Genomic DNA, 14,049 nt, shown 5'->3' on the forward strand with positions numbered 1-14,049 from the left:
ACCAGTAAACAAAATGCAGTAAAGACACAACCGGCAAAAAAGAAAACAAAATGCAGTAAAGACACAACTGGCAAAAAAGAAAACAAAATGCAGTAAAGACACAACCAGCAAAAAAGAAACTAAACAAGATGAAGACAATTTCGAGCCTCAACAAAAGCACACTAAGAAAAATTAATTTCATCTTCTCAAATTAGTACTCTTTATCCAATTGTTTTCTTCCAATTTTTTTTTTAATTTAAAAATAATTAATTTTCAAAATTTATTTTTTAAAAAATAATTAATTTGGGATGATGACCTGTTGACCAGTTGGAAACCTTTAAATTTAAAGAATTGTTTGAAATTAGTTAGTTTAGGGACCTAATTGTTAATTTTTTAAGTTCAGTGGCATAATTGCATTATCGTGTGCAGTTCGATGACCTATTTGATCATTATTCCTTTAATATTCAATTAATTGATTAATTGAATTTTATTTTATTGAGAAATAAAGTCTATAGTAACTTATGTGTATTTATTTTATGTAATTTAATTTGACATCAATTAATATCTAATTGACGAAAATTTCAATTCTTGGTTCCCCATCAATTCTTCATTCATATTTATGAAATTTTATCCATATGAGCAACTCAATGATTCTTTGATGGTAGATTATTAACAAAGAAACAAATCCCCCCCCCCCCCCCCCCCCCCCCCAACAAAAAAAAAAAACAAACAAACAAATAGGCAAATCCATCGAGATGCTACTGTGGTAGTTTACTCAATATAGTGGACACCCGTCCTCTCATCTAATGAGTTGTTGAGTCATAATGATTTACTCTTTTACTATCATGTTGAGGTAAAGTGTGAAGATCATAAGAAAGAATTTCACCTTTGCAGGCAAATCTATAAAATTTTGGCTATAATGTCAACTTGTCCCTTGTGTTTTGTCCAATTTTTTTAAATTGTCAAATCCACCCTATATGTTTTAACATGAGTCAATTTGATCATTTTTAAAATCTACTATTAACAATGATCAATTTACTCATTTTATAACCCCCATTGTCCATGTGGACATTTGACCTACTTGTTTTTTTCACATGCAACAACAACAACAACAATAACAACAACAACAAGAGGACGCCAAGTGATTTTTTCAACATTAACGACCGCTTCAGCGGGCGCGTGTGACGCATGCGCCGATTGGAATGCTTTAGAATGGTCACCGACAATCAGAATATTTCCACTGAACAATTGGACAAAATTGTGCCCAAATTATGAGTCCAAATTGGACTTTATTTAACATAATTACTTGTACTATATACATACATATACATACAATATACACCAAATGCTATAAGCTCCAGCATTTCATCATAAAACAGTTTACTAATTTATTCAACGAAATTAATTCGTTTATAATTTCTCAAGCTCAATCGGGATAAAAATAATTACTTTATGATTAATAATCTTTATCCATCAATCATTCAACATTAGATGTGGATTTTTTATTTTTTTTTGAATACTACTAATAAGTCTGCTACAATATAGTATATGTTTATAATTACTTTCTTAATCTATTGAAGCACAAAGAGTCAACAACGTCCCAATTGGAGTTTAAATACATAATATTTCATTTGAGATAGTCACTTCATGTCACTAGACCACATTACTACAAGGTCATTGACAAATATAGTTATTTATATGTTCCACAACTCCAAATAACATTAGATCAGATTACATAATGAATATTGATTTCTCTATAAGTCTTTTAAGAATACTTAGGATACCAAAAATGTGAAAAAAATAAAAATAAAAAAATCTCAAATTTATTATTTTGTTTTAAAGAAAAGAAAACATTAAAAAAAAAAAAAAAAAAAAAAAAAAAAAAAAACGGACCAAATAGATCAGAGGTGCATGTGACATTGACAGAGGTTTGTTTTTTAATACACACGAGGATCAAGAACATATGACTTCAAACCCAATGCATCATACTAATATTCAGGTGTTTAGACACCGTTCCCGCCACTTAATTACAAGACAAAATTTGAATATTATTGGGAATTTCAACTTAATTAGTTGGGTTATTTGTTAGTTGTTATTTTTAGCATAAAATAGCATTTAAGTGGTTATTTTATGATACAAATATATGTAGTAGTGATTATTTTGTGATACAAATATATGTAATAGTGATTATTTTATGATACAAATAGATATGTTGCGTGTACATTTTTTATTTAAGTCGTGTCAAAGTGGATTTAAAATCTTCGTAGTGATACGAAGAAACTGATATATTCTACGCTCAAAATGAATATTAGGTGAATGATAAATTGATTCTCCATTTGAGTTGAAAAGTTAAGGTAGAAAGACTTTGAATAAGCACTTGTTCCACATTGGTTTGAGGAGTGAGTTTGCACCACTATATATATAAAAACCTTTTAAAATGAGTCAGAATTTTACCAAAATTCTATTTGAATTAATTTTTAAAAAATTAAATTTCATTTTTGCTGTGTGTGTACGTTAAGGTTACGAAGTCACTTTTTTGTTTTTTTTTTTTTGTGTGTGTGTGTGGGGGAGGAGGGGGGTAAATCGACTTATTCACCACCTATATTAGATAATCACAAAGTTTTAGATTTAATTTTAAGTGAGGCTTATTGACATTTTTTAAGTTAGTTTATCTCATCATTGTGATTTTTTGTCAACTAGGATCACTAGTGGATTTCACCTAAAGTGCACCTTCGAGTTGTGATGGTAAACTTTTCTGTAAATCAAAATTTAAATACAACTCGGTACTTTTATTACTGTAAAACTCATATGAATCTGATCTTAGTAGCACTTGTAAAATTTGACTCTAATTTAAAGAAGTCTTAACCTAGAGCTATTTATCAATTACTCCAAATTGTTGAGTTGCTTCAATACATTTGAAAAAGAATAGAGTTGTTGATCAGTTCACATTTATTAAGAAAGTGAACTTTTGTGTAGAATAAATAGCGCCAAACGAATTGATTCTATGATAGTTGGTCTACATGTCCTAGACTCTCCTTTGTGTGTTGCTTTGACTTGTCAATAATTTGTATACTTAAAATTTTTATTTTCATGTATCTAAAAATGTCCCTTATCAAAAGGTATGAAGACATCTATGGAGACTTGACTCAAACCCGTCTAGTCTTATCTATAATGAGTTTTAGTTTAGGACACAATTCAATTGATCAATTAATTAAAAATTAGTTATAAGTTTTACTTTACTAACGGGGTATGATTTAATTCTTATTAAAGGCTAAAAAGAGCTATGATGTATTTTATATTTTAACTGTAACTAAGTCCATCCACATTAGTAGATTTTGGATCAGATTTTGATGAGCTATGAGTAGTGTGGAAGGAGAAAGGTAATGCAGAGAGAAAAAAAAAAATCCTCCCGCAAGGAGGGGTTTTTTTCTTGAAAAAGTGGGTCCCACCATGTACATTTAGTCACAACAGTTACAGTGCATTAATGCGCCAGCGGGGCGCGTTAATATGCTCTATTTTTTTTAATTTTATTTTTTAATTCTAAATTTATTTTTTTTTGTTTTTTTTTTCCTTCATTTTTCCTTTGTCTTTCTCTCTTCTCTCTCTTAATTAGCACCTTAAAAATTGATCCAAAAATCTCATTATTGAAGATGGCCTAAATATTTGACACAAGATAACATCAACAGATGTTTCTTTCATTGTTCTAGCGTACGTCTCAAATGGAACGCTTCATCCCATGGCACAAACAAGAAAATGCTACATGTACTTTTACTTTTTACTCCCAATGTAGACATTTTTCCTGTGATCCACATGATAAAAATATCATATCATTATTTGTCAAATCATGAAATAAAAGTGAGAGAGTAGAATTTGGGAGTATATATAGTAGAACTCGCACAAATATTTGGTGACTTCCCAAAATGGGATTTTTACTCAATAATATCAATATTTAATATTGTACTAACTAATAGCAATCAAATTCTGAAGTCATACAATTAATTTAGCAGCCACAGTTTTAGTTTGAGAGTTGTATATTGATTTTTTTTCTTATTGTGATTTTTCGGGCACAAAAATCACAAAAAGGATTTCAATGTACCTGTGAACAAAGAAAATTGAATAAAATTTAGAAATTCAAAATTCTGGGTTACATTGAGTATCAAATGCGGTGTGGGTACAAGTCTCTGGATGGTCCTCTGATTCTTCAATTTGATGCCTTGAACACTCCACCATTGAAGGGCCTCCGGGTTTCAAGTGGCTTGATCTTCAAAGAAGGGCTTATATATATAGCTTGTTCTTCTTGAAGGGCCTCCGAGTTCAAATGGCTTGATCTTCAATGAAGGTTTGGATCAACAGGCATGATTGGATTGGAGGAGGGGCTTTTACTTTCAGGATCACATTTGGGACTTTTACTTTCAGAATCACATTTTCATTGTGATATCTGAATAATATATATTTCTAGATGTTTACATGATTTTTCCTAGGACGTGTGATTACATAGAAATAAGAGCTCCTATTTATAGCTGTAGAATAGAAGAGTTTTGATAGGTTCAAACTCTTTTGATATTATCTAATTAACAAATTAGATAATATCAATATTATCCAAAATATTTTAAATATATTCAAATATACTAATATTGATAAATAATCAATATTTATCAAAATTTAAGTGTCTACAAATGCCCCCTCGAGACTTGCTTGTACGCCACTTGAGAGCATATACCACTCCAAAGTAGGTAGTGCAAGGAAGTCTCGACACTACAACTTTAAGATATAAGGCCGTTTTAACTCGTGCCAAGGAGTCTTGAAAGATATGAGGCCTTTTCAACTCGTGCCAAGGAGCCTTGAAGGATATGATGCCGTTTTAACTCGTGCCAAGGAGTATCATTTAGCTTCCTCCATTTCAAATTTAATATGGGGTTTGCAGAGCTGTCCCACTGGGCGTGCCAATTTGTAAATAAAGAAAATTGAATAAAATTTAGTAATATTCAAAATTCTAGTTACATGTCAAATATCAAATGCGGTGTGGGTACAAGTCTCTGGATGTCCTCTGATTCTTCAATTTGATGCCTTGAACACTCCACCATTGAAGGGCCTCCGGGTTTCAAGTGGCTTAATCTTCAAAGAAGGGCTTGTATATATAGCTTGTTCTTTATTGAATGGCCTCCGGGTTTAAATGACTTTATCTTCAATGGAGGTTTGGATCAATATGCATAGGCATGATCATTATGGTGGAGGGACTTCTACTTTCAGTATCACATTTTCATTGTGATATCTGAATAATATAATATTTCTAGATGTTTACATGATTTTTCCTAGGACGTGTGATTACATAGAACGACGCCTTGGAAGAGCTTAGCACATTGAACGCAACTCAATCCACCACCAGCTGCAATATTTAGTTCCATGTCATGAGCTCGGCTAGATAGTTCCACGAACGTTTTAGGCTTGATCCCTTGCAGGATGTAAGACAGCTCAAATTGCATTCCTTGAATACACATGTCAATAGCAGCGCGTTGCGATATCCTCTCTTGACAATTTAAGTACGCATTTCTCCACCTTTCGATGTATTCAACGGAAGGCTCTCCTTTCCATTGGCGGGTAGTTGTGAGCTCCAAAAAACTAGCAGTTCTCGTTGTGCTGTAGAAACGATCCAGAAATTCACGCTCCATGTCGTGCCAACTATCGATACAGCTTGGCTCAAGATCAGTGTACCAGTCAAAAGTCGTTCCTTTCAACGAGCGAACAAATTGCTTCACTAGGTAGTCCCCATATGTCCCAGCTTCATTGCAGGTTTCCACGAAATGGGCTACGTGTTGTCGAGGATTCCCCTTCCCATCAAACTGCTGGAATTTAGGTGGCTGATACCCAGGCGGCATCCTTAGCTCCTCGATCCTTTGAGTGTAAACATATGTATAAGAGCGTTGTCCTACTTCGAGCTTCTCTTTGATAGCTCCCATGATGTAGTCATTTAGTTGCTCCACATGAATCGTGCCCCCGGAAATTGGAACGCTTTTCTCAACAGGTGTCTACAGTACCTTTTCATTTTTTGGGTTAAATCAAGGAGGGTCTTGAATAGAACATAATGGTGAGAGACATTTAAGACCATATCATACTAGAAAAGTAGAAAGGATTTTGAATTCTTAGTCTCTCTTTTAAGGGATCCACTATTTTGGCGTTTTGACTTCGGTCATAACGCCAAAAAATGAGTTTGGTAACTCAGCGGTTTAGAACAATTTGTTCCAAATCGCTGAAATTCCAAAAGCTGCTATATACAGCGTTTGGGAATAACGTTTTGGAGAAAGATTATCCTTCCCCGAAACACCCTTCATTTAATCATTTATCATTTAATTTTAAAAAAATTAATATTATTCGTAACTTTAAATCTTTAATAAAGAAACCTCAGATTTATCTACTTATGCATTGGATGAACAAGAGGTAAAACTTAGCGTGCGTTGAACTCCCTTTTAAAAAAAAAACTTTTGATGTGGGATCAGAATCCCACATCTTTTTTATTTTTTCTTATAATAATAATAATAATAATTATTATTATTATTATTATATCTTTTTTTAGTCATTTTACAAGTTAATTTTACTAAACATTTTTTTACAAATCGTATACAATATGCTGGTCAAACTCGGTATTCGTTAACAGCTAAGTGCTGATTGATTGCCAAACAAGCCCTACATCTTCTAAATACGGATTGCAAACTTTGTAAATAAAAGATTTTGAAATGTCCCTTGCTGCTAGTGTTGATGGACTTTTGCTCTGTCTGAGTGTCTAGTCTGACAGCTCACGAGCAATAAAATATATATACTATACACTGCACTCTTTTTTCTCTCCCCATAATTTCCCTCTGCTTTTCTTCCCTTCACCTCAGAAACTTCAAACCCCTCAAACTGAAAGCCATACACATACATTTTCAAGAAACTGAAAGCATTCAAAGTGGTTGAACCAAGATGAGGGATTGCAGCAGTTTGTGTGTTCTTATGGTGGGTGTTTTGATGGTAATATTGCCATTACATGGTGTAAATGGGGACAGCCCTTACAGATTCTACACCTGGAAAATCACTTATGGTGACATTTACCCTCTGGGTGTCAAGCAACAGGTGCTCTATTCTCCCCCACTGGGTTTTCTTGGAAGAAAAATGTGTTCTTTGAACAATTGGTTTTTGTTTTTGCAGGGAATCTTGATAAATGGGCAGTTTCCAGGGCCTCAGATTGACTGTGTTACCAATGACAATTTGATTATCAGTGTCTACAACTACTTGAGTGAGCCATTTCTCATTTCTTGGTAAGGCTTCTGTGTTCCAGTCTCTGTAAATGGCCATACATTTCAAGTAAAAATGCAATCTTTTTGCAGTGTTGAGGGATGGGATTGGTGTCTTTTTGTAGATTGGTTAGCTCAGGAGTTGGCATTTTTTATTCAGATCTGTTTTCTGTGTTGGGGTTTCTAAGTTCTTTGTGTTTTGCTTATAGCCTTATATATACCAACTCTTTTTATGACCTGTGCTCAAGTTATAGACTCTTAAAAGGCAGTAAACTATATTAAGAAAAAGGTGATTATAGATTTATAGGGACAACCAAAGTCAAGTTGGTGGAGCTAAGGAGCTGTTAGTTTGTTAACTGTAAGGTTTCAAGTTCGTCTCCTAGTTAAAGCAGCCTTTTGATCTTTGGCTTGTTTACCTCCTTGTGGTCTTTTGCTAGCTAGAATCACGAGAAGGGGTTTACCCATGCCCACTCGAGTAGTGGCTGCTTGTCATTCGGGAGGTGTTTATTGGTTGTCTTGGCCCTAGGGGTTGGTGTAACCTTTGTGATCTTTTGTCGGCTAGAGTTGCCCGTTACCCAGAAAAGGTGATTCTTGGTTCAATCCAACCAAGTTGGTTGGACATTGCTTGGTAATCATTCGGGAGGTGTTTAATGGTCCTCTTGGGATTGGTTTAACTCCTTGTAATCTTTTGTCGGTTAGAGTCACAAGGCAGATTTCACCGCATACCTTCAGTTAGTGGTTGCAAGCATGAACTTTCCTCTAATTAAAAGAAAAAGGAAGGTTATTCTTTTGCAAGTCTTGAAAAGTGGAAAACACCTCTCCTTTTGTTTTTCCTCTCTTTTTAGTCCTTGGGGAGACAGACATTGTGGGTAGAAATGATACTTTAATTCTTGTGTGCCTTTTCCATGTGGTTAGGTCTTTTGTGTGTCAGTTCTTAATGTTCTGGTTTCTTACTTTCTTTGGAGGTGATTGAATGAATGCACTAAAATAGGTAGTGATCTATTGGTCCCTTAATCTCAGCCGTAGATCGCATTTCTCTCTCTTAAATCAACCACTGCTACTAAGTTTCTAATGCACAAGGGCCACTGCAGCACCAAGCAGATGTTCCATATACCAGATATGACATTAGAGCTTATTACCTAATACCTACTTCATTTGTTAGTTTAATTCTCCCAATGCTTTAAAATACTTCAAACAGGTTTCTTGGACAGATTTGGGTACCCCGCAAGTAGTGATAAAAAAGGTGTGGGACTGATACGGGTAATGTTTAGCTGTGTTCGGGTAGTGATATAAGTAATTTTGGATTCGGGTAGCTTTGAATGGACCAGTACCCGCCAATGACCTTGTAGTCTAGTGTCACGAAGTGGCTCTCCAAATTGGAGGTCATGGGTTTGAGCCCCAGTGGGGCAGTATTGACTCTTTGTGTTTTAGCAGGTTGAGAAAGTAGTTATGAACAGAGAAAGTAGTTATGAACAGATACTACATTGTAACAGAGTCAGTAGTACTAGTACTCTACTCGTCATTCCTGACGGGCTAATCCCGTTGGCTTATGATAGTGCAACAATAGCTCTTGTAACGATTATTTGGCTTGTCGATTGAACCTTCAGGAATGGCTTACAGCAACGGAGGAATTCATGGCAGGACGGGGTATATGGCACCACATGTCCCATTCCTCCCGGTAAAAACTTCACTTATATGCTCCAAGCGAAGGACCAAATAGGTAGCTATTTCTACTTCCCATCGCTTCGGATGCACAAGGCTCTTGGAGGGTATGGTGCCATTCGAATCTATAGCCGTCCTCTGATCCCTGTACCTTTCCCCCCGCCTGCTCGTGATTATACTTTATTAGTTGGAGATTGGTTCAAACGAAGCCATAGGGTACGTAATAAGCACTTTAAAACATATGACATTTATACACGATTTTGAATGTGGTTTGTGGTTTTGCAGCAATTGGTGTATATCTTGGACGGTGGTCATAATCTTCCCTTCCCCGATGGGCTAATAATCAATGGTCGTGGCTGGAATGGATACACTTTTATAGTCGATCCAGGTGTTTGAACCGTGAAATTCTTATGCTTTTATGGTATTATTGTTGTGTTATCTTAGCTCGTTTTCTTAACCTCGGGCTTTACATGCAGGTAAGACGTATAGATTCAGGATATCGAATGTCGGGCTAGCTACATCGATTAACTTTAGAATAGAAGGGCACACGATGAAGCTGATAGAGGTCGAAGGATCCCACACGCTTCAAACCACGTTTACTAACCTCGACATCCATTTAGGGCAGTCGTATTCGGTTTTAGTCACAGCTGACCAGCAGCCTAAAGATTATTACATTGTAGCTTCCTCGCGGTTTACCTCTCGAGTGCTCACCACGACCGCGATTCTCCACTATAGCAACTCGTTTGTGAAAGTCTCGGGACCTCCCCCGAGAGGGCCTACCACTCAAATCGACTGGTCGCTTAACCAGGCAAGATCTATTCGGTAAGTTAACGTTTTTACATTTCTTGAAGAAGTCGTCACGTTTGAACCATTTATGCATTTGCCAAAGTTTTCGTTTTTTTTTTTGGTTGTGGGATCAGTTGGAACCTGACTGCTAGCGGGCCGAGACCAAACCCGCAAGGGTCTTACCATTATGGATTGATCAAACCGTCACGAACAATCATGCTTGCTAACTCTGCCCCTTACATAAATGGAAAGCAGCGGTATGCTGTGAATGGTGTCTCGTATGTGAATCCCGACACCCCTTTGAAGCTAGCGGATTACTTCAACATCGGGGGAGTCTTCAACCTCGGGAGCATCCCGGACTCACCAAACGGAGGAGGAGGCGCCTATCTTGCAACCTCGGTTATGGCTGCAGACTTCAGGTCCTTTGTCGAGATCGTGTTCCAAAACTGGGAGGACACTGTCCAATCGTGGCATATAGACGGATATTCCTTCTTCGTTGTCGGGTAACACTACTAACACCACTCTACTTACTCATCTCGGTTTTGCTCGATTTATCCTTACACCCTTGGCCCGGGACGATGAACAGGATGGATGGTGGACAGTGGACTCAAGCAAGCAGAACCCGCTACAACTTGAGAGACACGGTTGCACGCTGCACAGTTCAGGTAATCGTTTTAATTCTGTCCCACATTGATAAAATAAGAGAAAACATATGGATTCATAAGGTCATGGTTAGACTAACTAATTGGTTTGATTCAATCTCGAATTAATAACGAGGATGTTTGGTAAAATTAATTAAGGTTTACCCGAGATCATGGACTGCAATATACATGGCGTTGGACAATGTTGGGATGTGGAACATAAGATCTGAAGACTGGGCAAGGCAGTATTTGGGGCAGCAGTTCTACCTGAGAGTTTACTCCCCCTCTCACTCGTATAGGGATGAACTTCCCATCCCGAAGAACGCCCTTCTCTGTGGCCGAGCTAGAGGGCGCCACACCAGACCATTTTAGGACCCGAGAAACTCGGGCGTGGCACAGGTACATTCATGATTCATGCCATCAAACAGCAAGAGAAGAAGCTCAACTCGAGCTGCGATTTCTCGTCCTATTTAGAAACATTGTTTTAGTTTAGTAGAGAGAATGGAGTGAGTAGACTGTGAACTGATGATTGATTCTTGGTTTCCACCCTTCAAGAAAATTTCCAGTTTTCTTCATAGATTTGTCACTGTTGGTCTGTTCCATTGTACTGTGCACATAATGGAGGTTCTACCGTCACTATATTTGTTGAGATAAACAAGAACAAGAATAAAAAATAATCCCAAAAAGTAAAGAAGATAAGATTTAAGTGATTCTGCAATGTGCAAAAAATATATGTAATGGTGTTGGACTTGTTCTGCTATGTGAACTTCTTTACACTCTAGTTAGTAGTTACTTTATTCCGTTCCGTCAAACACCTATCATTTTCTAGTAATATACTAATATGAGACATACAGAACAGTATTTCATCATGTCTCTTATGTTCTCGATTGCCATGATTGTTTAATATCCATGCTTACGATATCTCGGAACACTTGTCCAGAGAATATTCCCCGTCACCTCAATCTTCAAGCTTCTGTCATGGTGGATAGAGTACCTACACTTCACTTTATGAAAGTCAGGATTGAATACACCTCTCTAAATCTGCGCATGCACGGAGATTTCTCAGCTTGCTTTCGTCTTTATAAATCCCTGTTTGGTGCGATGGTTTGGGGGATAAGCAAATCTGGATCAACCATGCTTAATTGTAGTTTGATAATGAACTTTGCTTGTTGATCACGGTTTGCTGGAAGATATGGGAGGCCAGAACGAGAAAATCTTGCAAAATTGTAGTTTTAACTTTTATCTTAGTTTTGATATAATTTAAAGATGTGAATCAAAACAACAAGTCCGTTGTAGTCTAGTTGGTTAGGATACTCGGCTCTCACCCGAGAGACCCGGGTTCGATTCCCGGCAACGGAAACATTTTTTAATGCTTTTATTTTGCAGTGCACGTTCACCGCGAAGGAAATACCAAAATATAATGGGGTGAGAGAGGCTCGAACTCTCGACCTCAGGATTACTCAGAAGCTATGAGACCTACGCGCTAGCCAACTGCGCCACCACCCCATGTTGAAGCTTTACTTTAAAGAAAAGATTTTTTATAATAAGTTCTTCTGGAACTGTGGTTAAGGTATTTAGTAATAATGTGAAATTGTGAATAGAGATTAATGAGGGAAACTACTATAACCATCCATTTGAAATGGTAATCGGATATCGTCTTTTTACATGGTAGTTGGCGGTCTTTGTTTATACTATTCAAGGTATTAAGCTACCATGATAACATACTCCACCCTGTTGGAAAGAGAAGCTAGGAAGAAGAAGAAAATTAAATAGGGGAAAAGATCATTTTTAAGGTTTTCAAATATCCTATTTGTGGTCTAGCTATTGGCTCTCAACCCTTTGTCTTGTGCCTCTTTTTTATGCTCCACCATAGGGAGCGTTTGGTTCAAGTCATTTTATATTACCTAGGTAATCTGGATTTGGTAATGTTATATTACCTTGTTTGGTTCAAGTTATAAGATTACTTGGTAATGTTATGTTACCTGAAAGCTGATGTGACGGTAATATTTCAAGGTAATGTAATTACCCCCATTTTCTTAGGTAATCTTAGATTATCTTCAATTATTCTAACTTTGCTCTTGTTAACTAATCCTTATATAATAATAATAATAATAATAATAATAATAATAATAATAATAATAATAATAATATATGTTTATATAATCAAATATAGATGTGTATATATTTATATATTTAATTTTTTTTTTATATTTAAGAGCCCAACACCCATTCTACAAACCACTTGTACTACATGCAAAGCTGGACAATTCCTGGGCGTCATGCCCTACACAAAGGGTGGGAACGGTGCTCCAAAGTCAGAGAAGGACTAGTTTCACCCTCAAGCGTCAGGTCGATCCCCCGCGGTACAGAGCTCTGCATTTTTATCCGAGGGGACCTATGTGACCATCCACAGAAGCAATGAAACCAGCCTCCTGAAACCCTACCACCCTCATGCGTTGGACAGATCCCTTCCGGTACAGATCTCTGCATTTTTATCCGGGGGGACCGTGAATAGTCTGCCACATGAGCAATGGTTCTCACCTCCACCCACCCTTGGAACCCAGGCCACCCTCGTACGTACAGAGCTCTGCATTTTATCGCAGAGGGCTTCAACGGCCCAAGGTCCCAAGCGATGGCTCCCTAACCACTGATGCCAACATATATACCACCCTTAAGCGTTAGACCAGCTCCCTCGGTACAACGTACTGTATTTTGGCCTAGGGAACCTATACGGCCATCCACAGAAGCAATAGTATATATGATAAGCACCAGAAGCCCACCTCAAACCCACCCAACCCTTTATATAACAACCAGCCTTTTCTTCCAATCGTCAACTCAAGCAAGATATTTAAAGCAGACTAAGAGAGCACTCCCACCTCAGAGTGTATGCTATGCATGAAACACAGGAATCAAATCCCGCGAAACACACAGCCACAGATAGAAGCAGGACAGGCACAGAGAGCACAGAGCAGAAAGAGAAAACCCCCAGTATTGGAAAGCCCCCTACGCCCTATGCCAGCAAGGCCAACTACTCAATTAGCCCAGCAGAAAACAAATATAGATGTGTATATATTTATATATTTAATTTTTTTTTTGATATTTAAGCGCGCGCGCGCGCACACACACACACATACACACACACACACATATATATATATATATATATATGGGGAAATCGCACTTTTGGTCCCTCAATTAATAGCCCATTTGCAATGTCATCCTTACTTTCCAATTTGAACAGAATTGGTCCCTCAATTATTTCCACTTTAGTCAATTTAGTCATTCTGTTACTTAATATACATAACTCCGTTTAAACCAGGGGTGTAATTGAAATTTCACATATCCTTAAATATATTCAACCGGAGAAGGTCGACGGTCTTGCTGTCTCTCATCACCGTCACCGGATACTGCAGATCAAGGTGAAGGCCTTCTCTGCTTCGAAGGGAATACAACCACAATGACGTCTGCCGCCGCGCCCACGCCGAATCTACCCTGCTTACCAGGGAGAATAGGGGTCGCCGGTGAGACTCAGATTTCGTCCGAACTGTTGCTGTCATGAGAGAGAGAGATGGAAAGAGAAACAGAGGTCGCTGGTACGTTGCTGCGATCCCTCTGAGAGCAACTTTCTGAATTGCTAAAAGTATCATTACGATTCGAAGAACTAACATACTGTAAGTCTAAACACAATGAAGACTGTGAAGGAAACAGTGGCA

General features: G+C 37.3%; 1 protein-coding gene and 2 non-coding genes across 3 annotated transcripts; 2 read left to right on the plus strand and 1 right to left on the minus strand.

Annotated features, from left to right (window-relative positions):
* The first annotated feature begins 6,701 nt into the window (after positions 1-6,701).
* On the plus strand, positions 6,702-11,035 carry LOC109164709 (L-ascorbate oxidase homolog). Its single transcript, XM_019313259.1, has 8 exons — positions 6,702-7,086; positions 7,162-7,271; positions 8,855-9,125; positions 9,195-9,297; positions 9,386-9,731; positions 9,830-10,198; positions 10,282-10,360; positions 10,496-11,035. Exons 1-8 carry the CDS (start codon positions 6,937-6,939, stop codon positions 10,706-10,708), a joined length of 1,641 nt encoding a protein of 546 aa, XP_019168804.1. The 5' UTR covers positions 6,702-6,936; the 3' UTR covers positions 10,709-11,035.
* Positions 11,036-11,622: 587 nt separating this feature from the next.
* On the plus strand, positions 11,623-11,695 carry TRNAE-CUC. The gene has a single exon. It is a non-coding gene; the product is annotated as a tRNA-Glu (tRNA).
* A 62-nt stretch (positions 11,696-11,757) lies between these two features.
* Positions 11,758-11,842, minus strand: TRNAM-CAU. The gene is given in 2 exon segments: positions 11,758-11,793; positions 11,805-11,842. It is a non-coding gene; the product is annotated as a tRNA-Met (tRNA).
* Between the last annotated feature and the right edge of the window lie 2,207 nt (positions 11,843-14,049).

The sequence above is a fragment of the Ipomoea nil genome, unplaced genomic scaffold (assembly GCF_001879475.1).
Source record: "Ipomoea nil cultivar Tokyo-kokei standard unplaced genomic scaffold, Asagao_1.1 scaffold0317, whole genome shotgun sequence".
Classification (NCBI taxonomy): Eukaryota; Viridiplantae; Streptophyta; class Magnoliopsida; order Solanales; family Convolvulaceae; genus Ipomoea; species Ipomoea nil.

Coding starts and splice junctions, on each gene's coding strand:
- LOC109164709 (XM_019313259.1), top strand. CDS start 6,937: ATGAGGGATTGCAGCAGTTTGTGTGTTCTTATGGTGGGTGTTTTGATG. Junction 9,298..9,385: donor CACTTTTATAGTCGATCCAG/GTGTTTGAACCG, acceptor CTTTACATGCAG/GTAAGACGTATAGATTCAGG. Junction 10,199..10,281: donor TATTCCTTCTTCGTTGTCGG/GTAACACTACTA, acceptor GACGATGAACAG/GATGGATGGTGGACAGTGGA.